Raw genomic sequence first — 25643 nt, forward strand, 5'->3', positions numbered from 1 at the left:
TATTTAAAGGCAAGGTACTGATCCTCAAGGAGAAAAGACAGCCACGGAAGTAACCACACAATGTTTGGCAACTAATACAGCTCCAACAAGTCCCAAGAAAGCATTGGCCAAAGCTCAAGAATGATGGCAACTGTGTTCCAAACACCTAGAAGGGACCTGTTACTTATATGTATATCTTGTCGCTGCTCAAGGCCGCATGCTTGGCTCTCCTGCTACTACTTTATCCTCACAGCAACCTGGGGAGGTAGGCCAAGCCAAAAGACTGAATGGGAAAAGGCCATTAAATTAGAGTGGGAGTTTGAATCCAGGTTTTCGCCATCCTTGTCCAACACTTTAATCAAGGGCTAGGAAATCTGTGGCTCTTTGGATGTTGTGACCTGCAGTTGCTCTTATGCCTGGCCAGTGTGGGAGTTGTAGTCCAAATAATCCGGAAGGCAGAAACATTTCCCTGCCCTCCTACTTCTATAACCACTACATAAAACTGCCACCATGGAGAGATCTGGAATATCACAACAGATGGTCTTCTTGGGCTGCATCCGCATGGCAGAAATAAGCCAGGTGGACTCCTTTAACCGCCATGGCTCCATGCTATGGAATTCTGGGAACTGTAGGTTGCTGCAGCACCAGAGCTTTCTGACACAGAAGGCTAAATGTCTCACAAAGCTACAATTCCCAGAACTCCATCTTATAGGAACCTTATATGAACAGGGACATACTTGTTATATTGACAAGGGGCACAGAAAGACAAAAAAGATATCCACCTAAATCCCTTCAAATGTTCTCAGAATAATTTATTAAATACATTAAAATTTGAGTATATAATTTCACTGTTAAAACAAAGTTGATCCAATAAAATAAAATACGCACAGTCAAAGAGAGAGAGAGAGAGAACCCAGTCATCCCATGTAAAAAGTTGGTGCAAGGAGTGGGAGAATTCATGTCCCTATTGCTGGGGTCAACGTTGTTTGGTGCAAAGGGGAGCTTTAAATCCGCTCTTGCAAGCAACTCAGAAGTTGCTCGGAAAAGATGGAAAGGAGAGGCAGGTAAGCCGAGAAAAAGGCTTCGGTTTAGAGGAGGTGACTTTCTGAATGGAGGAAGGGGCGACACTTCACGCGTCACCAAGAACGGAAAACTGTTCCAACCCCAAATGTCAGACGATGCCCTTAAAATTAATTTCGATGATTGCAAGATTTGCTGAGTTAGCAGACCAGCTCAACTGGGAAGGCACTGGGTAGGAAAGGTGCTGAAAGCTGCCCAACAGACATGGAAAGAATGTTTTGTGCAGAGCTCAGAAAAGTCACTTTTTGGTACTACTGCTCCCAGAATGATTCCAGCTGGGATTTGGAGCGTTTTCATACAAAAAAAGTAATTCTTCCTCACTCGGAAAAATAGTCTTGCTCAGTCCGAAAGCACCGTTGACCTTATCTGCGGAGACCCACGACATGGAGGAAAACATGGGGTGGGAAATGTGATTCTCAACTAGAGTAGACCCATCAAATATATTGCTGAATGCTGACACGTTCCAGTGGGTCTAATCTACTTCATTTACGCCAAACAGTAAGATATCAGTGCTATCCGGTGCCCGATGGGCCAATGGATTGCCCCAGCACCCAATGTGCCTTCAGCAACAGGCATTCCAATTCCAAAACTAAGGAATCTGGTTTATTTCCTTTGCAAAAGAGGAGACCGCCACCACCACCCAGGCTCACTTTCTGGGGAGACAAGAAGAGGTAGAATCAGGACAGAATGGTGATTGTCAGGCATTTTCCAACCATCCAAAGCTGGGACTTTTGGAGGCGGATGAAGGCAAGAAAAAGAAGGAAGGGGTATGTAAGAATAGGTGCCGGGAGGTGTCTTTGGAGCGGATCTGGGCCAGCCAGCATGGTTTGAACGTATCACAGGAAAGGCTGGGATTACTTTTTGGTTGTCGTAAATTCCCACAACACTCCAGCCAGCACGGTCACAAGAGGATTCTGGGAACTGTAGGCCAAAGAAGGTTATTGTCCCAAGCAGGATTCCAGTGGATAGAAGGCCTTAGCTGGTGGAAGGGAGGATGCAAGAGAGGGAAATATAAATAAAAGGCATTTCTACCCAAGACAGGCCAATGCCCATGTTATGCACTACACCACTATTGTGACTTTTTGGAAAGATAAGTTGTGCAACTAAACCTCTCACCATGCCTGCTGTTGCCTGTTCTGGCTGGGGATGATGGGGATTGCCTTCCCCACCCTGGCACAAATGGCAAGCATGACTTCTAACTAGGTTCTGCAAGGACCTATCCGAGGTCCAGAAAATATCCGAAGGGCTATGTTTTAGCACTTGGAGAGCTCCTGTCTTAGAACCAAAGTGTTCACAACCTGACATAGGAGCCACCAACCTCCATTCTGTCTAGACCAGTGGTTCCCAATTTTTGGCCCTCCAGACATTTTAGACTTCAGCTCCCAGAATTCCTGTTGCCCAAGCTGGCTGGGACCTTTGGGAGTTGAAGTCCAAAGCACTTGGAGGACCAACATTTGGTAGCCACTGTTCTAGACAATCCTTAGCTGGAACACGGAAACTCATCAGCTCCAAGGAATGATGGGAGTGGAATCCAAAGATATCTTGTGGGGCTGCAGTTTCTCCACTCTTGCTTTATAAAAGGAATGTGTGAGCCAGTGTAGCACTCCATGGTGCCCTGTTAAGCCACCAACAGCTGCCCAGCCCAGCTGTAAGAGATCAACCCTCTCCACATACTGTCCCTTGCACAGAAGGTAAGGAGTGGTGCTAAACGATAAAAACCATAGATTCCAAAACAAATACATATGTACATTCACACACAGTGTGGTCTACACGCTCTGTCTCACACACACCGACAACTCGGTAGCATTCCAGATAAGGCATCATGGTTGCTCGGATCATAAAAGCAGCAAGGTAAGATAGGTGACTGTATGGTAAAAGGACCAAAGTGGCTGGGCAAGGCATCCGGGAGTAGGCAAGCAGTTGCCGGCGAATCTTGGATTGGGGTGGGGTGGTTGGGTGGGTGGGAGACCACCCTCCCTCCTAGGCAACACTTTGTATTGTCCTTCCTCCTGACTTCAAATGGTCCAGATGAGTTCCTAGCCTAGTTCCCATTGCTAAGGCTGGAAGTTGCGCTGCTGCAGCTCTGTTCATACGAAGGGGGTGCCTCTGAAGAAGAAGAAAAGAGACAATAGTTAAGACACATCTAGTCCGCTCACTCAGCCTTGTTTTCTCTTCCTCCCAAATCCAACATTTTTGAAGAATTATTTTTAGGTCACCTTCAAGGAGCCAGTGTGACAAAGTGAGGCATTATCAATAAACATCATCATCACTGTTGTCGTTGTGTTTCTTCAAGTTGTTTCCAACTTATGGTGATCCTAAGGCCTATCAATGGGCTTTCTTGGCAAGATTTGTTCAGAGCACATTTCCCATGGCCATCCCCTGCGGCTGAGAGAGTGTGACTTGCCTAGTCCACTCTCCCAGCAGAAGGAGGACCACTGTGAGTGATGGCACAATAGAGGCAAGTTGATACCAAACCCACCACCAATTTTTATTTGCCTAGTTGTCCTTCTGTATCATGACCCAAAAAGTCTCAATGGGGCCAGGTATGCTAGTGTCCGCACAAGCTCCGAGGTACTCCAATGCAACTCTATGGTCAATTACTATCTGAAATTGACCACAGACCTGGGCTAGGGGACCGCCAGATGCCTGGAGAGACTTTTTAGCCACAGAGTAGTGAAACTACAGTTACCAATCCCACAGACATGGGGGTCAGACTATACACCAGCGGTTCCCAAATTTTGATCCTCCAATGTTTTGGACTTCAGATCCCAGGATTCCTGACTTTTGGCCACACTGGCCGGAGCTTCTGGGAGCTGAAGTCCAAAACTTCTGCAGGACCATCATTTGGGAACCATTGCTGTACACTTGTGCTTGCAAGATCCTTCACACTGAGGGACGTTTCAATGATAACGGAGGGGAAAATGACGTGCTCTTCCCCTGCAAGTACCCAAAAGTTGGCAAACTGAATAACAACCTGCAAATGTTGAGACCTTCTGGCTTAAAAACAGGTCCATTTTCTGAAGTAATAGGAAAATTTCTCTACATGTTGAAGAAGATGCTTACCATATGGGTATCCCCAGGTGCTATACTCCGGAGGAAGGATGAGGGAACTGGCCGTAGCAACCGGTACAACAGCTCCTTCGGCATAGTAGGGGACTGTGGCCCCTGTGGATAGGCAAAGGGTGGGATGGTTTGGAGAGCTGGTCTGCTCAGAGTCTAGCCTGACTTCTGGGAAGCTCAAACCAGGTGCGTAACTGAAGGGCTGCTGTTGAGAATGACTCTTTGTAGGGATGGAAATGTTGTCCATAGGGTGAGGGTAGCCAGAGGCAGCCTCTTCGTCTTCGGGGGGAGCGCTCGGGACCACGGGCGATGGGATGTGCGGGACCGACCGGGCCGGGCTAAGTGGGATCCTGTTCACAGGGATGTTGCCGATGTAGATAGGGAGAGCGACGGAAACCTCAGGAGACTTGAGAGAAACCTGAGAGAAAAACAAGAAATCCAATGCAAAGGATGAAAAACTACCAAAAGAGCCATGAATTGGAAACAAGAGCTTGCAAATAATGGCCTATGACCTATCGCTGGTTCCAACCAGAGTCTCTTGTTGTTGTTCTGTGTTGTGTGCCTTCAACACTTTTTCAGACAAATTGGACTACAACTTCCATTACCCCCAGCCAGCAATTGGAAATAATGGCCTCTAGCATATCACTGGTTCCATCTACTAGAGTCTCTTGTTGTTGTTGTTGTTGTTGTTGGGTGTTGGGTGCCTTCAAGTCATTTCTCTACATGTTACCAGATAGATTTGGACTACATCTTCCATTATGTCCAGACAACCATTCTATAGCTTTTCTGGGGTCAATGAGAGCTGTAGTCTAATCCATCTGGTTGCTGTGTGCTTTTAAGTTGTTTCCAATTCCAAACACATTCCAAATGTGTCCAAACACATTCGTCTTACAACTCACTCTTGGAATAACTAATTACTTCTTTACAGTAACTTTACTGCTCGCAACTCTCAGAGGAACAGTAGCCTAACCTGGATGTAGTAGTCAATATGGATGAGGCTGCAGCCTTGCAAGATGGATTGAGGTAGGGCCGGCACCAAGATTTGCTCTCTCCAGTCGGCTCGCTTCCATGCCTTCACAGCCGAGCCTTCCACTTCGGCAATGGTCCTCAAGTCGTAAATCCACCGCTTGGATTTGTAAGCGACTTTCTGCAGGAAGGAGGAAGGTTAGAAGAATGATCCTTTGGCTGAGCTTGGGTTATCTACTCCCTACCCAATCCTAATCCTTAAAAGCTGGGATACTCTGCAGACATTGTTGGTCTGCAAGTCCCAAAAACCCTAACCAACGATGAGGAATCGTTGGGATTTCAGGTCCAACAAATACTTTGCAAAGTATTACCAAAATCAAGGTTTACATTTTGGAATGCAGATATTTTTAAAACTATTTTTAATCTGTGGATGTTTGAATCCATGGATAAGGAATCTGTAGATATGGCAGATCGATTGTAATGAGGTATCTTGGCGATACTTGGAAAGAAGTGTTGGTTTCTAAAATATTTTGGATAAGGGGAACTCAACCTCTATGAAGTTCTCAGATTATTGGCCAGAAATCTGAGGAAGTGGGTTTTAATCCAGGGAAATCCGAACTAGAATAAGCATGACCATGCGTCTCTAAGTCTATGTGCACAAAAGCAAAGCACTCACATCCAGGATTTGGCTCAGTTACCTGGATAAGACTTGCCACAATGGTGCTGGTGTCCCGGCCAGATTTGTTCTCAATGTCCGTCCGCAACTGAATGGCCTGCCCCACGACGTAGCCCTTGAGGTCAGTGGTGGCTGTTAAGACCACATTGCCGGTTTTCACAAGCTTGTAGTTGAACTTCTTGGTGATGGATGTTGTGTTGGGCTGCTGCAGGAAAGACCGCAAGAATGAGATGGGAGAAGAAGAGGAAAGAGATTAGGAGAGAACAAAATTCGAGAGCCAGCGTGGCGTAATGTTTGAGCATTGAGTACAACTCTGGAGACCAGGTTTCGAATGATCCCCACTTTGGCCATGAAACCTATTGGGTGACCCTGGAAAAGTCACACTCTTTCAGCCTCCGGGGAACACAATGGCAAACCCGCTTCTGAAGAAATCTTGCCAAGAAAACTCCATGATTGGGTCTCCATAAGTCCTCCCATACTGCATTACCTCAATTTCAGGGATGTCATTGAGGTTGAGAGGGCAAAGGACATAGAAGATCTTGTTGCACTTGTGGTCCTTGGAAAAACGGGGCGTCTCAATCACGGCTTTAATCTGATGCAAGACTTTTCCAAAGGGCCCTTCGAAGGACGTTGGAGCTGAAGCTAATTTCCAGAGAAGGCAATATAGAAGAAAGGAGACCGTTATATTACTTGCACCAGGCTTGCTTGTTTGCTTGTTTCAAATGCACAGAAATCTCTTGTGCAGTCAGTTAAAAGACTGTCTTTTATTGTATATACTCAACTATAAATCAAATTCATGCATAAATCAAGGGCAGGTTTGGGGGCCAAAATTATGGATTTTGATATGACCCATGGATAAGTCAAGGATAAAACTTTGGGTCATGTAATAAAGGATGTAACAGACGAAGCAAAACAATGCAAAGGAATGCACAACATTCCTGCAAGAATAACTTTTTTTGGTCATCCAAAAGGCTGGATGGATGAGAGAGTAAAGCGAAGTCAGTGCTTCCAAGACAGATTAAACTCTTGCCTTTCACCAGGAGATGGTTCCCTTTTAACATAACGTTAAAGTCCAGTACTTGTATTGACCCATGGATAAGTCGACTCAGGTTTTTGGGTCCATTTTTTGACTAAAATTTCCAGACTAATATATGAGTATATACAGTAATTTGCACCAAAATATGTTTGATTCCAATGCAATGCTTTAATCGCCATGGCTCCATCCTATGGATCTGTAGTCTGCCATGGACCCACAGCTCTCTTGATAGAGAAGGCTAAATGGATTCCATAGTATGGAGCCATGGCAGTTAAAGCAGGGTCAAACTGCATTAAATCTGCAGTGCAGCTGCAGCCTGAAACATCTAAACCAGGGGCATCAGTTAGAAGACACACATTTTTACCTTACCTGGAAGCAGAAACTGAAAGGGGAAAGTGTGTTCTCCAGCTGCCAGGGTCCCTGCAAAATACCAAGGGAAACATAGAGTGGGTAAACAAAAAGCGCGTGCATTTATTTTAATTATTATTTTATTCATTCTAGACACACCACTTGATGGCTTCTTTCAAAATGCAGCCAGGTATGACTCTGACGACCAGGGTTCAATTCCCAGCTCTGCCATGAAACCCACTGGGGGACTTTGGGAAAATCACACTTTCTCAGCCTCAGGGGATGGCAATGGCAAACTCTCTCTGAACAAAGCTTGCCAAGAAAACCCCATGATAGGTTTGCCTTGGAGTCGCCATAAGTCGGAAACCTGAAGGCACACAACACCACAATGACATTTCCTCCTGTGCCTGTAACCCCCCTCCCCGACCTCCCCAAATTAAGAAAAGTGTTATACTCAATCTGGCCACGAGGAGGCGATCAGCAATAACTTTTCATCTGCAGCTCCCCATCCGCAGCTGCATCTGCACCACAGAATTAATGCAGTTTGATACTGCTTTAACTGCTATAGCGCCATGCTATGGACACCTATTTAAAAAAGCAGTTTGTAAGGAGAGGAAGCGTGTGTGCAAATGCAAACAGGGAAGCATGCACATTCATGCATGGAAACACACATATATTTGCAAAGAGAAGAAACATGATGTGACAGAGTAAGTGAACCTAGGAAACACATTCAGGGGCATCTGTGATGGCTATGCAGCAAAGTACAATAACATCCAAAATCCACAAAACAGAGATACCTTTAACCGGCCAACCATCAGGTGTTTTGTGCATTTTGGCTGGGCGATTAAAGGTATCCTTATTTTGTGGATTTGGATGTTATTGTACTAAGTTAATCTCCAGCACTCCCAAAACCTCTTCCTATGATCAGTGCAGCCCTTGGAAGGCACATGTTAGCAATAAAATTGCTAAGGGCAAAGCCACCAGATCCATTCTGATCTTGCACACAAAGCAAAGTCAGCCCTGGTTAGGACTTGGATGGGAGCCTGCCAACAAATCCCAGGTGCTGTAGGCTTTATTTCAGAGGAAGGAACTGGGAAAACCACCTCTGAGGATTCCTTACCTAAGAAAGCACTATGACATTCATGGGATCGACAGGTGACTGCAAGGCACATACACACAGAGCTCACCTACTACTGAAATACTATGGCAGTGGAAACCTGAGATGAAATGCTGGAGGCATCCCTAGAAACATAGACATGCATCTCAGGTTTCCACCATCATAGGATTTTACACATTTTCACAGGGCTTTTGCTTGGAGGAAGGAGAAGAAGGATGTCGGATGCAACCTCTGCTTGGCCTTAGCTCCTTCCCAGAAGCCGGAACAAAGAGCTCAGTGTCTCTCCGCACAAAAGCTGTTCCTGAAATTTTCGCTCCCAGCTAAAAATACCTCTGTGAGAAAGTCATTCTGAGCAGAGAAGCCTGGGTCAGATTCCACCTGTAACCATCCCCTCTTCGTCCTTTTTCATTTTGCTTCTGAAAAATGAGAGGAAGGCAGAGCTAATAGACCTGGCGGAAAGGACTTGCCAAAAGCACTGGGACCTTATTTCTGCAGGCCTTCCAAAAATTGCATACAGTTTTCCACCCCCCAAAAATATGCATCTATATTTTCTCCTCCAAAATAAATAATAAATACAATAAATGTTGCCTCCACCAAGTATTGGTTACAAAACAGTCTGCGCTCAAAAAGAACAAATGCACGGACTTCACAAATCGGGAAACGAAAGAGGAAGAAGGTGTGAGAAAGAATGAGATGAGAGAGGTTTTAACAAACAAAGGCAAAAAGGAGGCTGAGTTACTAGCATCACGGTATCTGGAGGAAGCCTTCCTTTACCTTCAGCCATGGGGAAAGTAATTAATTGCAAGCAACTCGTTATTTGTAACTCATATATTGCAAGCTCTGCTGTCCGCAGAGCTCAATTCAAGGTGACATTTTGGAGATGTCATTGCCTTCAAGTTGTTACGACTTATGGCAACCCTAAGGTATTCCTGTTCCAGGAGCAGAATTTGCTTAGAGGGAGTTTGCCTTTCATCATCATCATCTTCATCATCATCATCATCTATTTATATAGCACCATCACTGTCGTTGTGCGCCTTCAAGTCACTTCTGACTTATGGCAACCCTAAGTCGAATCTTGTCATGGAGTTTTCTTGCCAAGTTCAGAGGAGCTTTGCCATTGCCTTCCTCTGAGGCTGAGAGAGTGTAGCCTGCCCAAGGTCACAATAGTTAAGGATTTGAACCCTGTCTCCCAAAGTTTCAGTTCAATACTCAGAAATATGTGACTAATCCTCTGGAATTTTGTACTCTGTTGAATGCAAACAGTACCAGCTTTGGACTTTGGACTTATTTACCTTCAACATCCATTAAATGGAGCAGCCTATTTATCTGGGGTTGCTTCCTTTCTTCAAAAAAGAAAAGACAAGACACACCTCGCTTTACAGAAAGAAACCAAAGAGCTTTGCGTGACCCAGAGGACTGCCTTTAGCATTTCGAATGCTTCCAAAATCTGCACGCAATGCAAAGAAAGAAAGGTAGAGCAGGATGCATCTCAACCGCAGAAATAACGCAGACTGACAGTACTTTGAGTGCTGCAGCTCCACCTTTTGAAACCTTGGGATTTGCAGTTCCAAAAGGTCTTTCACCTTCCCTGCCAGAGTAATGTTGATGCCTCGCAAAACTGCAAATCCCAGGATCTTGTGGGATGGAGCCTTGGCATTTAAAGTGTTTTCAAAGTGCATTACAGTGGACCTTTAGTATCCATCTGCTCAGGTTTGGTTCAAGGAACGCCCATGGATACCAAAATCCGTGAATGTACAAGTCCCATTAAACACGGTGGCATAATAAAATGGTGTCTCCTATATAAAATGGCAACGTCAAGGTTTGCTTTTAGGAATGTATCATTTTTGGAAATATTTTCAGACCATGAATGCTTCAGTCCATGTTTTTACAGTGTAGATGCACCCATCTACAATTGCAATGATATTTCCAGTAATTTGGGATTACTAGCAAGTGCCAATGCAGCCAATGCCAGCAGATCTTTGTTTCTTGGGGAGGAAAGAGTGGAATTCCACACCGTGAAGGTCAAGGCACAAAGAAACAATGCCGGCATTGGGCAGCATTCCTGCAAAGGTGGCGATTGATTTCAGGTGAAAAGGCCCGAATGTTGTGCCCTCTTTCCCACCTGAGACACACTCTTGTGTACACACTCTGCCCTTGAACAAGCCCACAAAGAAAATGTGCCAGTCACCTTTTGCAAATAAGTGCCCTTGGTTGGTTAGATGGCAGGGAAAGAAAAACAGGTTGAGCAGCCGCATTTGCAAAATTGGAGGAAGAGGAAAAAAAGGTAAGCAAAGCTTATCTGAAACGCTGACTGCTTAAAAGCAAACAGAAAACCTACCTGTTTCATTGTTCGACGGAAAACAGCATCATAAAAGATTTTCCCCTATTGCACAAGCTGTGTCAGATTCGGAACAACCACAAAGAAAAGAAGGGGAGGGACTGAGAAATGTGTTTTTAAAAGTCTCCAAGTGCTTAGTTGTTGTTGTTGTAGATGTTGTGTGCCTTCAAGTCTTTTCTGACTTATGACGACCCTAAGGGGAACCTATCCTGGGGTTTTCTTGGCAATATTTCTTCAGAGAGGGTTTGCCATAGCCTTTCTCTGAGGCTGAGAGAGAGTGACTTGCCCAAGGTCACCTAGTGGGTTCACACGGCTGTGCCAAATTCAAACCCTGGCTTCCAGGGTCATAATCCAATGCTCAAACTATTATGCTATGGTTCCAATTCTAACCAAAGCAGTCCTTGTTGTTGTGTGCCTTCAAGTCATTTCTGACTCATGGCGACCCCATCATGGGGTTTTCTTGGCAAGGTTTGTTCAGAGGAGGTTTGTCATTGCCATCCTCTGAGGCTGAGAGAGTGTGACTTGCCCAAGATCACCCAGTGGCCAGGTATTGCAGAAAGCACAGCCTAAATACACTGTTCCCTCCAAGGTACAAAGTCCGGAAATGATTCTGCCCAGCCTCTCTGAGTCCAAACTGACGTCAGCTCCATTTACAGTCAGGTGGAGCGAATGACTCACCTGTTACGCCTACCTAGCAACTGTAATATGTCTCTCCCCATGTGTGAGGCCAATAACTCAGCTGACGCAGAGCATACCCATGGCATTCCTGACCCATGTTGCCTATTGTTGTTGTTGTTTTTGCGTGCCTTCAAGTCCTTCCCTATTTATGGCGACCCTAAGGCTGAGAGTTTTCTTGGCAAGGTTTGTTCTGAGGAGGTTTGCCATGGCCTTCCCTTGGGGCCGAGAGCATGCAACTCACCCAAGGTCACCCTGGAAGTCTCGTGGCCGAGCAAGCCATGAAAGGTTTGCCTTAGGGTTGCTATAAGTCGGAAATGACTTGAAGGCAGCCAACAACAACACCTACGATAGGTTTGATGCACAGGGTTGTAAACCTCTGTAGCTCTTTTTCATGCATGGTGTAATTCTTAACATGAAAGGAGAGCGAGTCACACTCTCTCAGCCTCATGGGGAATGCCATTCCTCCTTTCATCCTTTGTGTGACTTGCTCAAGGTTACCCAATGGGTTTCCATGGTTCAGCCAGGATTCGAACCCTGGTCTCCAGAATCATAGTCCAATGCTCAAACCACTATGCCACCCTGGCTGGTGCCTCCCCAAAGTACAAATCCCATGATCCTGTAGCATTGAGCCATGGCAGTTAAAGTGGTGCCAAACTGCATTATTTCTACAGTATAGATGCACCTTTGGCCTAACCTCTAAGCATGTAAAAGCCACTGATAATCCCCATTTCCAATTTATTGATCCATTCATCTCTGTGCTGTGCAATAAAGAAAGGTGTTGCAGTGACGTCTGAGGTCAAGAGACTGTAACCACAGCACAGTTAGCTGCCTATGACTCCATGGCTTGCCATTCCCTGGAGCTACAGAAACATTTCCAGGGAGTCACTTCACACAAGAGTACATTTCCTTGAGAGAAATTGAGCTGCAGTGCACACAGGAATCATGGTTCGTTTGTCTTGCAAAAACTGTTGCAAAACGAAAAAGAAACACAGGTGGGAGAAGGGAAATAAGGGAGCAGCTGTAAGAAAACAAAGCAAGAAAGGAAGACAGGTGTTGCAAATTCCTCCTTGTTGTTTGTTGCTGCATGCCTTCAAGTCATTTTCTGGCTTATGGAGACCCCAAGGCAAATCTATCACGGTGGTTTCTTTGCACAATTTATTCAAAGTGGGGTTTTTTCATCACCATTCTCTGAGGCTGAGAGAGTGTGACTTGTCCAATGGGTTTTCACAGCTGAGCGGGGATCCAAAACCTGGTCTCCAGTCCAACACACTAACCATGACACCACACTACAGTCCACCTCCCATATCCATGGCCTTTTTATCCATGGATTCAAGCATCCATGGTTTGAAAATATTTCAAAGATAGATGAATTCCAAAAAGCAAGCCTTGATTTTGCCATTTTATACAAGTGACACTATCTTACTGTGCCATTGTATTTAATGGGATTTAAGTAACCATGGATTTTAGTATCCATGGGGGTCCCTGGAACCAAATCCCAGCGGATACAAAGGGTCCATTGTATAGGTTTGGCAGAAGGGTGCTTTAATAGGATACAGACCAGTTCCTCAGTGTGTGTGCATTTTGTGTGTGTGTAAGTGGGGGCGGGAGTGTGTCAAGAGGGCATAAGGTGACCTCTAAAAGTTTTGTGCGTCAAATCCTTGCGGTCACATCCCACCCCACTAAGTTGTGTCACTATAGCCTTCAGATGCTTATCACTAGCAACTGGGAGATAAATGCCAGGTAAAAGGTTACTTGGAGTGGCAGGAAGACAATTTGATATAGGAGAATTTGGGCAAAAAACAAAGATCTCAGGGACTGGCACAGATGTTACACTAGCAATGGTTTAACTATGATGGGTTCTCCTTTCTCACCTGTAAATCTCACCTACTCCTTCTTAACCACACCAAATTCTTTACAGTATAGTGTGGAAGTAACACATCACAATTCACAGTGTTGTCTATTGCACCGTTATGCTTTGGGGCGATGAGTTATTTCTGTTGTCCCTTGCAGTGCCGTAACTGTTGACTTATGAACTAAAATACAGGATGATTCAAAAGGAAGGGTGCAAAACCGAAGAAGAATGGCACTATTTTTGCACCGTTCTTTTTTCAATCAATAGGTTGGCCTTAGGGTTGCTATAAGTCAGAAATGCCTTGAAGGCACACAGCGACAACAGCGACAACAAACCTTTCTTTAGCACATGGAACTCAGTTTGCAGCAAGCAAAGGGAGCTGAGGACAAAAGGAGAAAAATGCAAAGAGGAAAGAAAAACTGGGACATTTTAATATCAGCGGAAAAAGTGGGATGGTGGAGTGTTAGTTGGGAGTAGATGGGAACCTTTCCAAGGTTGCTTTATCAGTGCGCTCTAGGCATTTGCAAAGGAGGAAAGAAACTCTTCCATTAGTTAAAGTTGCAATGCAAACAGTGTCACAGGGAAAGAAAGACATCAGCACACATACACTGGAAGCTGAATCTCAAGGCCACCCAAAATAGCACAAAACAGGTTCCCCGCCTTGGGTGGTTTGGAGAATCAGAGCAGCATTTCGCTCTACAAAAAAAGGTTTCATTTCTGCAAAGTCCACACAGCCCCAGCAGAAGCAACCAAGCTGGTTTGCCGCACCCTTATTGCCCGTTTCCTACTTTTCCCTTGACTGCAACAGCCGAAATTCCTCCGTTTTGCTGCGCACACCCCACCCTCCGGTGTACCTTAACTAACAAAGCCCCACTGTCTGAGACCGACTGGTTTCCACCGAGGCCTCCTTGAAGGGGAGGAAAATGTTTCTGCCCTTTGCAACCTGTTTGCCAGCCGGTAGAAGGGGAGGCCGTCCATTCAGCGCCGGAGAGCCTGGCGCCCGGCCAGGTCCCTGGTGCCTTACGGCGTGGCGCCGTGCCAAGGGCTAATTAACAGGCCTCTTCCTAGATGGCTTGAACCCGTTCCAGAGGCGGAAGCGGCTGCAAAGAGACGGTTGCGTTCCCTGGTTTAAAAATAAAACAAAACCAATGCAAAGAGGTGAAGAAGTGAGGAGACGGGGGACTCGATTAACACACTAGCCTGGTATTTGGTACAAAAAATCCAAGGGCAACTGCTTACATAGACATGCATGCTCTCGGTCTGCACCAAACTACAAGGGGTTGGATGCAGGATATGAATTAATAGAATAATGATCTTTGTTGTTTGTGTTGTGCGTCTTCAAGTTGCTTCTAACGTATGGTGACACTAAGGCAAATCTATCGTGGAGTTTTCATGGCAAGGTTTGTTCACAGGGGGTTTGCTATGGTCATCCTCTGAAGCTGAGAGAGCATGACTTACCAAAGGTCACCCAGTGGGTTTCCATGGCTCAGCTGGGATTTGAACCCTGGTCTCCAAGTGTCATAGTCCGACACTCAGACCATGCTGGCCGATGACGATGATGATGATGATGCTGATGATGCTGCTGCTGCTGCTGATGATGATGATGATGATGATGGAAAGAATCACTAACAATTGAATCAGGATGGTTCTCCAATTACTATAACACCATTATCCCTGAACCATAGTATGTAAAGAGATCTTGTAGCACCTTTGAGAGTAACTGAAAGAAAGAAATTGGCAACATGATTCTATGAGCTTTCATAAACTTAAGTTTACTTTCTCAGATGCATTTGGAGATCCTCAGACGCATTTGAGGAAGTAGACTGAAGTCTACAAAAGGTCATGCTGCCAACTTCTTTCTTTCAGTTATTCTCAAAGGTGTTACAAGGTGTCTTTACATAGTGATTTTACTAACACAGCTATATCTTTGAATCCCTGAATCTATGTTTGCAATGGCTGAAGGGAGGTGTGGGCCATCACCAACCAGTGGCCCACAAGTTACCCATCTCTAGCCTCAAGGAATGCAAAACCAGGGTTAATAAAAAGTGAGAAGCATTGGGCACTGTCCAGCTTTTGCAGGGAAACACCTCCACCCACCTCTTCTGTCCCATTGCTTTGCTTCCATCTTACCTTTATCTGCCAGGGACAGAGTCGTGTTGAAGTACTGCTCCTCCACCGTCCAAGCCGTGTCATTCATTCTGTTGGACACCCCACAGGAACCTACGCAGCTCACCTTGATGGCTGGAAGGGGAGGAGAGAGAGGAAAGGGGAGAAATATTTTAATAAAACAATCAATAGTCAATCAATCAATCAATCAATCAATAGGTACATTCAGAAGCTAAACTAAGGATTTGTCAGCCTTGGTGACTTGAGTTCACAATCACATGCCTTCATCTGCTGTCACATTCATATGTTTATTAGTGAGTAAAAGAACATGAGATCCACGGAGGTGATGCGATGTCTGATCTCTGACACATTAATATACATAGGCAGCAAGTGAGGAAACTGGTGTTAACTAAGATACACAATGCCTAAGCCAAATATTAGAAGCAGGTATTGTCTCTCTCGACAGCAACCACCCTCTTTGGGATTTAGGTATGTCTCCTAGCAACATCATTTCCTTTGGAGTTTATTCCTGGCAGGAGGGGAATGAAGTAGGTTTTTAAGCGTTTCCCACACAATAGTTTCAAATCAAGCCAAGCGACTCTGAAGTCTCATTGCAGGAACTGAAGCAGCCCAAAGGTGGAAGAATAGGGATCTGCCTTTAGCCTTCAGAGATAGTCCAAATTCTCTGCTGCACCTGCTCCTGGGGGGAAAAAGTCTTATTTTTTGGCCTTCTAGGGGACTTGGGTGCATGCTTTTGGCACCTTCCTAGGCACCTAGAGAGCATTTGCAGAGGGGAGGAAAATGCTTATTGTGCAAAAATAGGTAAAAATACATGTATTTGTTGTTCCTGCGTGCCTTCAAGTAGCTTCCGACTTATGGTGACCGTAAGGTAAACCTATCGAGGGTTTTTCTTGGCATGATTTGTTCAGAGGAGGTTCGCCATTCCCGTCCTCTGAGGCTGAGAGAGCGTGACTTGCCCAGGGTCACATGGTGGATTATTAAGAGGAGGCATATGCACAAAAATAAGGAATAGGGCAGGCATAAACTGAGGAGATGGAATAATCTGTAGACTGGAAAAATCAGACACTGAAACTGACAAACCCGTTCAGCCCTAGACTTTGGGTGAGTCTGCCAGCATTATAAGATCTGTTTTCTTTACGCACATAAGCCCAGCACAGAGAGGATGCACAAACCTGTCCAGCAGGTTGACATGGACTTTAAGCCTCCAGCCATTTCCTAGATGGCTCTTTGGTGGAAAGGGCATTAAAATATACATTATTATTACTGAAACTAGTCCAACACACCCCGTGTATGAAGATCCTCCCTTATGCTCCTGCCGACTCATTTGCCCCAATTTAAAATGATCTGGTATTGCCCCCAATTCAAACCTCCATCTCCCCTTCAAAGATCAGCATCCCAAACTCTGAAGGGGAACCTCACTCCAAGAGATGGAGAGAAAGATCCCCAGCCATTGGGAGAATATAGCAGGCCCTCCACATTCGCTGGGGTTAGGGGCATAGGACCTCTGTGAACGTGGGGAAATGAAAATAAAATAATCATTTTTTATATAATCTGAGAAAACATCTCTCTAGGAATATCTCAGTCATCCAATGCAGCTCTATGGTCAAATTCCAGCAGACTCTGGCCACAGAGTTGTGCCTAGAGATTCCTAGAGAGAACATATTCAGCAAATCCACATATGACCAAATTTGCAAAAGTCAAAGCCATAAATGTGGAAGGCCAAGTCTATTTCTGTTCACTCCTGTTGTATTAACAACTAAAGATGCCAACTAAAGGCCAACCGTAACATTGAATGCATCCTCAATGACCACAAGGCTGGAGCTGGGGAAAGTTGGATCCATTCAGCTACACCAGTAATTCCCAAACTTGGATCTTCCAGATATTTTTCACTTCAACTCCCAGAATTCCTGACTGTTGGCTGGGGCTTCTGGGGATTGAAGTCCAAAACACCTGGTGGATCAAAATATGGGAAATTCCACTGGCGGGAATTGCTCACCAAAAAAAAAGCCAGCACACAGATTCACATATTCTGCAAAGGTGGCCAAATGACCACCAATATATTCCAGACCGCTGTCCAAACACGGCATTAGAGCTCAACCGGGCGCATCCCAGCAAGAGCCAGACCAATGTAAACACACCACAAGCTACCATCCAGTTTGCGTATTTTACAAATGGAAAAGAAACATTGACTGTTGACAGAAAGGCGGCCAACTGAGCCTGTCACCTTGGCTTTCAAGGAAGGAATGGAGCCATCATGATGTTCAGAAGGCCCCTTGTTGGATGCCCTTGGAAGGCAAGAAAGAAACCTGAACAGTGTTGCTCCATTTTCCTCTTCCAAGTGGTTCAATATAGCTGGGATACAGAAGCCCACCACTATGGTTCTCTGGAAGTAGTAAGACATTTGAGGCCAAAATGTACTCCACTGAGATCTGTTTGGCAGTGGAAGACGCAGCCTCGGAGAGTGATGCAATCTCCTCCTTTGGAGGTTTTTCAACAGAGGCTGGATGGCCATCTTTTTGGAGTGCCTTCATTGTGTCTTCTTGCATGGCAGACTGGATGGCCCTTGGGGTCTCTTCCAACTCTATGATTTCTCATCTGTTGGCCCAAGCCGAACATTCGTAGGGTTTACATGTGCTCAAGTGAGCAAAAGGGTGGGAAGTGTGGGACCCCCTGGCCTTGAGACATTTGGATATCCTATATCATCTCATCCCATCAATCCTACCAAATCAAGCCTTGGAGAATTTTTTCCAGACGGCTCTAACTTCTGAAATTTCAGCAAGTTTTGTGCATGTCTCTTCATGCACCTCTCTGCAATGGCAGAGAGCTGAAAATGTGCCCCTCTGTTCCTGTTTTTGCTGAAGAACCAGGCTGTGTATTCAGCCTTGACCTCAGTACAAGTACAGAATGTATGCTGCTGCTGAGACAAACTTTGGACAGAGTAGACCAGACCACACCTTCTTGACAAGGAAGCAAGAAAAAGCAGGAAGAAAACACCGCATACTAGCTGAGTTACAAGGAAAGCTTGCTGGCTGAAAGGTCTAGATGCTCATCCCTAATTGAGAAATCCTAGGATTCCAATACAAGTTAAAATGGAATAACAGTGCAGTGTGCGATTGGCCACATCTGCGCTGCAGAATAATCCAGTCTGACTTCCATGGCTCAATGCTGTGGGACTCTGGGATCTGTGGCACTAGAGCTGTCTAATAGCTCACCAAACTGCACATCCCAGGATTCCATAGCATTGAGCCATGGCAATTAAAGCGGCACCAAGATGGATTATTTCTGCAGCGCAGATGCAGCCACTGTCTCCAGTCTCTGCATTCAAGATCAGAGTACCCTTATGTCCGGTAGACCAGGGTTCAATTCCCAGCTCAGCCACTTAAACTCACTAGGTGAGTCACACTCTCTCAGCCTCAGATGGCAATGGCAAGCCCCCTCTGAAGAAACGTGCCAAGAAAACCCCATGATAGGTTCGCCTTTGGGTCGCCATAAGTCAGAAATGCCTTGAAGGCACCCAACGATGACAACAACTGTTTAGTTCAGCACAGTCAGAGTCGTTTTTATAGCCGTCACACAACAGCTTGCCCAACCCAGACTAAACTTCAAACAGTTAGTCAATTGTTAATAATAAGAATAAAAATAAATAGTTGCATTGGCAGGCCATGGAAATGGGCATCTGTCATGTGGGCAGCCACAGCTTTCTAACTCCCACTCTCTCCAAGACCTTAAGAAAGCAATCCATATACACAACCAAGGATTTGGCATGTGCGAATTCAACCATTATTTTTATCCTCTTAGGGAGGGAAGCAATGGAGAGGCCAAAATGGCTACCTGAAAATGTGCTGGGCACCTGGCAACCTGAATTTTTGCCAACCTTGACTTGCAATAGCAGCTGGTGTTATACGTGTGGGGATGGGGCAGCGGGTGTGAATCCTCCCTGGGTTTCAGTCTGTGAAGCCCTCCCAGAAGAGAACCAATCCCTTGGTTATCCCCTTTAAAATTCATACTATACACAGGAGTGGATTCATCATGGGATACAACACTGCCTACCCATTGCATCCTCCAGATTGTAATATCTTTCATGGGGGTTGCAAAATAAGGGCAGGGGTTCAGAAACCTACATTTTACCAGAGTTCAGATACCTAGCCACATTTTCCCAGTTAGTTTGTCCCTGTTGCACATGATAGTATCCAGAAAGCAATTCATTCTTGTCTTTCATTGCAATGATTTTTTGGGGGTGGGGAGAAAGTTTAGGTTTGATAAAACCAATGGATTGCTGCGTGAAGAATGTCCTCCCAAACAGCCTTGAAATGTCCTCAAAAAGGAATCGGGTACGGACAGAATCCCATTGGTGAATCATTGTGTGCTTTCGCATATTTTCCAATGGATAAAATGTATGACAGAGAAGGCTAAACATCTCACCTGACTATAAAACCCAACATGCCACAGCATGGAGCCCTGGGAGTTAAATCGGCATCAAGCTGCATTAATTCTGCAGTGCAGAGCAGACCTTGGTTACTTGCAACTCACTACTTCCAAGCGCCAGCATGGTCCTATGGGCATGCCCACACACAGCACTGACTTCAACATTTCCCTGCAAGTCTGCAGTTTCTTAGCAACGGGCACAGATTAGAACTTGCCAGTTTGCAAAGTTTGCACAGCCCTGTCGGCTGCTCTCGAGTGATAAGAAAAAGAGTCCGGGTGGATCTGGTCAGACAGGCTCTTTCTTTCCAACAGCTGCCCCTGGGAAACTAGCAAGTTGGGGTTGAAAAACAAACCCCTTTGTTTTGGCTTCCAGCAACTGGCATTCTCTAAAGCAGGTTGCTTCGGCACATGGGATGCTCTGGCAAGCCATTTACAATGGCAGTTTAATTCACCATCCATCATTATTACCCTAAGGTGACCCTATCCTGGGGTTTTCTTGGCAAGGTTTGTTCAGAGGAGGTTTGCCATTGCCTTCCCCTGAGGCTGAGAGTGTGTGACTTGCCCAAGGACATCCAGTAGGTTTACATGGCTGAGCTGGGAACCGAACCTTGGTCTACCAAACATAAGGATACTCAAATCTCACCCCTCCCATGCATCAGTGGTGTCACTTTTAGAACATAAGCATTGACATATATAGGCCTAGCCATAAGAAATGCAGTGGTAGCTGGTGGACTCCATGTTGGCTGGGCGCGAAATCCCTTTTATATAAGGCGGGACACCATTTTACTATGCCGTTGTATGTAATGGGACTTGAGCATCCATGGATTTCGGTATCCACAGGAGGTCCTGGAACCGAACCCCGGCCCACTGCATATGCAAGAAGCAGCAAACCTTGAGATAACCTCGTCCCAAGCCATTTACGACCATATTGGTTGAAATAAACCCTTTTAATGGAGCTTGGAAACAGACTGGAAGCTGAGGCAGACAAAGCGCTGCTGTAACATAACTCTCCTAAACACACCATCTGAACCGCAGGGCTTAAAAGAAAGGAAGAAAAGACTATGAGCTCACCCGCCATCGAGCTGTCATCATCTTTCTTATTTATATAAAGGCTGGCTTTAGCCAAGCCTTCTCATCACAATATGAGCCATCATGTGTCACAAACCAGCCCAAACAGACCGTCAAAGGCAGCTTGGCTTATGAGAACAAGCATTTCCCCTCCTCGCTCTTCTTTTCATCTCCTTCTTTGTGGGTTTTCCCCACCGATTAACCCATGCGGATGTCAAAATCCATGTCCAAGTGGTTTGAGTGTTGGAACTATGACTCCGGAGACCAGGGTTCGATTCCTCACTCAACCATGTAAACCCACTGGTTCATCGCCTTGATAGTCACACTATCTCAGCCTCAGGGGAAGGCCATGACAAATCTGTTCTGAACAAACCTTGCCAAGAAAACCTCATGATATGTTTGCCTTAGGGTCACCATAAGTCGGAAATGACTTGAAGCCACACAAGAACAACAGCAACAAACCAAAACTTTCAGCTTATGGTCTCCATAGGGAGATACACTTTCCAGGAGGGTGGCAGGGATGACATCCAAACCACACAGCTCCATACTATGGAATTGGTAGTCTTTGGGGAGAGGATACTTAGACTTCTTTCATGCTACATCACACAATAGAAAGCCAGCATGGTTTGAGCATTTTTATTTTGCCGTTCCAGAGACTAGGACATGGAGCAATGGATGCAAACTACAGGAAAAGAGATCCCACCTAAACATTAGGAAGAATGTCTTGATGGTAAGAGCTGTTTGACAATGGAAGTCACTACCTTGGAGTGTGGCGGAGCCTCCTTTTTTGGGGAGGCTTTTAAACAGAGGATGAATGGCCATCTGTTAGAGGTGCTTGGATTGTGTATTTCTACATGGCAGAATGGGGTTGGATTGGATGCTTCTTGGGGGTCTCTTCCAATTCTGTGGTTCTATGACTCTGGAGAACAGGGTTTGCATATCCACTTGGCTACGGAAACCTGGTTTGGGTCCAGATTACCTCCAGGATCTCAAACCACTCCATCATATTGGCTAACCAGATACTGCCAATAAATTTTCAAGTCTTCCAAGACAGTCATGTGTAGCTGCGCTTTGGTGGATCCAAGACGCACAGTGAATAAGTTTTTGACTAATAGGGACATTGATCCCTATTACCCCCAAGTATAGGCTCATCGCCTCAAAAATTTCCTTTCAATTTCCAACTAAAACCCAAAGCAGATCCCTGTTGATCAGGATCACCAGCATCTACTGATTTTCCCCAAAACCTGGCACAGTTTTGCCCAAGAATGTGTTGCTTGCTTCCCATTAAACTGTAGCTGTGCGCTGCTGTGACATTGCGGCGGAGATGCCAAATACACCAATTTCCGTAACAACAGCAAATGGAAGCCATGTCTGCTGGACAGAGTGGCTTATCGCAGACAGGATCTGCTGATCAGGACCAACTTTTGTCCTCTTCCCCTCTTTGTAGAGAAAGGATCAGAACTTACCCAAAGATGGATTATCTTCCAACATGAAAGCCCAGCTCAGCAGGAGACATCATGGCTCCAAAAGATTTACCACTTTTTTGGAACGGGGAATGTAAAACTGATTAACCTGATGTTGGAAGATACAGACTGACTAGATTTTAGCTGGGGGTGAGATGAGAGCATTGCCCTCCCAAAAAAAATTCTGCCCCCGAATGAGATTCCTCTGTGCAACCCACAAATTTCAGGGTCTCACTGAATTTTTCATCCCTGTCGTTGTTGTTACTGGGTGCCTTCATGTCTTTTCCGACTTATGGCGACCCTAAGATGAATCTATCATACAGTGACCATGGGTAAGTCACACTCTCTCAGCCTCAGAGGAAGTCTTGTGGCTGGGGATACTCTTATATCTATGTACACTTCCCTCTCTTGGACTAAGCAGTTTATCACATGAAAAAGAAATGTGATATTAGCGCTATACTCCAGCAATATCCTGTGAATATTGTGCAATAATGCAATGTTTTTCATACAACATCATCATTGTCGCACAATTATCCTATGAACAAAGCAGCAAAATCGTGCCACTTTTTATTTTCGCACAATAATGACAACATCACACAATGCTGTGTGAAAAGTGTTGCATTATTTCACAATATTTATGGGATATTGGCAGGAGCATAGAGCTAATATCCTGTTTTTTTCCAGTGCGATACACTCCTAGGACTCTGGAGGAGTTTTCAAATTGCCGCTCAGTCTTAGAAACCCACTGGATCACCTTGGGCAAGTCACACTCTCTCAGCCTCAGAAGAAGGCAAAGGCAAACCTCCTCTGAACAAATCTTGCCAAGTAAAGTTCATGACAGGTTCTCCTTAGGGTTGCCATAAGTCAGAAATGACTTGAAGGCACACAACAACAAGAACAACAATTTGGATTTGGTTGGAGGAACCACAGGTTCAGCTGAATTACTCTTCAGCCATGGAGTCTAAAAGCCTGACTCACTGTACATGCATGTTCTTTCATCCATTACCTATTGTATGTTTCAATGACTATTGCATATTTCAGTTACTCAGCACCAATGCCTTCCCACTGTCCAAATCTTTTGTTGAATTACAGCCTGACTTCAACATAGTCACCAAGATGTTTTGCAAATCCGGTCACTGTGTCATGCACAACCATGTGATGTACACACCACCAGCCCAAAGTGACTGCAAACATTAAGACGCATGGCATATAGCCCTCCCAGAATCATAATACTTGAGAATATAAGTGGGGGGATTCCTTATTTGAAGCTTCACCCTCGTATAACAATCTCCGATATCCCAGTAAACTGTCTGCAAAGAGTTTTCACGCTGCGTCCGGTATCTGGCCTTCTCTGTCAGAGAGCTCTGGTGCTCCAACAAACTACAAATCACAGGACTCTGTAGGATGGAGCCGTGGCAATCAAAGCCGTGCCAAACTGCATTATTTCTGCAGTGCAAATGCAGCCTCGAAAAAGAATTGAGAGTTTCAATTTCCAATTCATAAAAGACAGAGAAACGTGTGACATTTTACAGGGATTGCAGCAAGAAGAAATGAAATGAAGTCTCCTGGGGTCTTTAAAAACATGCAGTAATGCAACTGGCAATGAAGTCAAGGGAGACTCCTTCCACTCACATTTCAAGTTTGAATACTTGTGGGTCGACAAAGCATTTCAGTCTATTTTCACCCATGGAATGTGGCTTTTCAGGGGTTTCTTTGCTGTGCTTCTATCTTAACCTTGAACTAAGAAATTCAAGACAGCAAGGCATGGTGTCCTCTCATTTGCAACTTAAGTCTCCCTCAGAGGGTGCGGGTATGGAGAGAAAACCCTTAGACCAGAAGACTGTAATTCCCAGCATTCTTCACCATTGCTTACGATGGGACTGAGAGCCGCTGTCCAACCTCATCATTGGTTATGATAGGCTGATGGGAGTCGCAGTCCAACAACACCAGAGATATGTCTCTCATATCTCTATTAGCCCAAGAACGGAGAAATCTTTAAGCCACTCTCACTGGCCCAGCTCTTAAAATTGGAGTGGGAATTATGTGGTTCTCCAAAATGCTGGAATGCAAGTCCCAGCAGCCTTAACCAACATAGCTTACAGTTTGGAATGCTGGGAGCTGCAATCCAACTCCATCTGAATCAAACCTGCAAGGTTCCCATCCATTTTACATGGTAGTAACTCCACCACACCAGCTCTCCAAGGATGAACAAAATGCCCAAGGTGCCAATGCTTTTGGTAGGTGGAACAGGCGATGTCTATATTTCCAACTTATTGGTAACAGGAATAAGGTGTCATTGATGTGTAAAAAAATTTGCAACCTCCACCTGGTTGCTTGCCAGCTTTTCCTGTGGACGGCAACAAACTTTAGGGGAGGATGTTTCCAAAACCAAGCCAACTCAGCCCATGCACCGTTGCTGTTTTATCAATATTTCCAAAACATCCCCACATATAACCAACATCATCAAGGAAAGCCTTGCCTCAGGAGACAAGATGCCACATTAGCATCTTGGCATGGTTTTCTTGGCACGATTGTTACAGAGGAGGTTTGCCCTTGCCTTCCCTGAGGCTCAGAGAATGTGACTTGCCCAAGGTTGCCCAGTCGGTTTCAGGGCTGAGCCAGGACTCAAACCCTGGTCTCCAGGGTCATAGTCCAGCATGCAAACCAGTATGCCACCCTAGTTCTCCATAAATACGTTAGTTCAACCAATCAGTATGCTGCTACAGGGAGAAGCTTCACCATTATTATCTGTATTTCAAAATGGAAATGAAAGGCTGCCAAGCCAAAAACCATACCTGCGGCAACTGACCATGATCGGTAAAGATACCTATTCATTACTCCTGGAGGGAACAGGGGAAAGTGAGGACCATCGCACTGAATGAAATAATTCAATAAAAGTCACAACTGCCGCAGCCAAAAAGCTCCAGGACCTCCTGGGAGAACTGGTTACCCAAGCAGGAATATTATCACCTCTGATCCAAGAGAAAGAGGGGGAAATTAACATCATGTTGATTTAGAAGATACCCATGCTCAGCTGCCAAAGGCACACCGACCCAGAGAGCCCTGTTTTTGCAGTCCAACCCTACCTCCACCCACCTCATTGCCTCCGAGGGAAAGGCCAAGCTGTTCCAGGAGCAGTTGAGTCAACAACATCCCTTCCCAGCTTCCAATGCCTCTGCTTTCACCCAAGGAGAGCCTTGTCTAGGAAAGAAGGGAGAAAAGGAGGGTGGAATCTCCATTCCCTTATTGCTGTCTGGGGCTCAAAGGACCATTATCCATGCTAAACACACAGAGCCAACCAGACTCCAAATCATCATCCTCCTAATCATCATCATCATCATCCTACATTTTCCTACATATATCCTACATTTTCCTCTAAAACTGGCACTCTAGGTAGCTTCCAGATTAACACAAGCGCAATACAGCGGCA

At 45.3% G+C, this 25643-nt stretch overlaps 1 protein-coding gene across 2 annotated transcripts in view; it reads right to left on the reverse strand.

Annotated features, from left to right (window-relative positions):
• Positions 1-766: 766 nt before the first annotated feature.
• The window catches only part of ARRDC1 (arrestin domain containing 1), a 29959-nt gene continuing 5082 nt past the window's right edge, over positions 767-25643 (reverse strand). Inside the window, exons 2-8 of one of the 2 annotated variants that reach the window (XM_089534943.1) lie at positions 15261-15371; positions 7167-7217; positions 6249-6403; positions 5784-5963; positions 5090-5266; positions 4123-4537; positions 767-3165 (exon numbers count right to left, since the gene is read on the reverse strand). In XM_089534943.1, the coding sequence (XP_089391069.1) occupies positions 3101-3165; positions 4123-4537; positions 5090-5266; positions 5784-5963; positions 6249-6403; positions 7167-7217; positions 15261-15371 (1154 nt within the window). In that variant the 3' untranslated portion in view covers positions 767-3100. Of the gene's footprint in view, positions 3166-4122; positions 4538-5089; positions 5267-5783; positions 5967-6248; positions 6404-7166; positions 7218-15260; positions 15372-25643 lie in introns of both variants that reach the window. The other variant, XM_089534942.1, reaches the window with a different exon arrangement.

The sequence above is a fragment of the Sceloporus occidentalis genome, unplaced genomic scaffold (genome assembly GCF_023333645.1).
Source record: "Sceloporus occidentalis isolate IW3139 unplaced genomic scaffold, rSceOcc1.0.p SCAF_8, whole genome shotgun sequence".
NCBI classification, from domain to species: domain Eukaryota; kingdom Metazoa; phylum Chordata; class Lepidosauria; order Squamata; family Phrynosomatidae; genus Sceloporus; species Sceloporus occidentalis.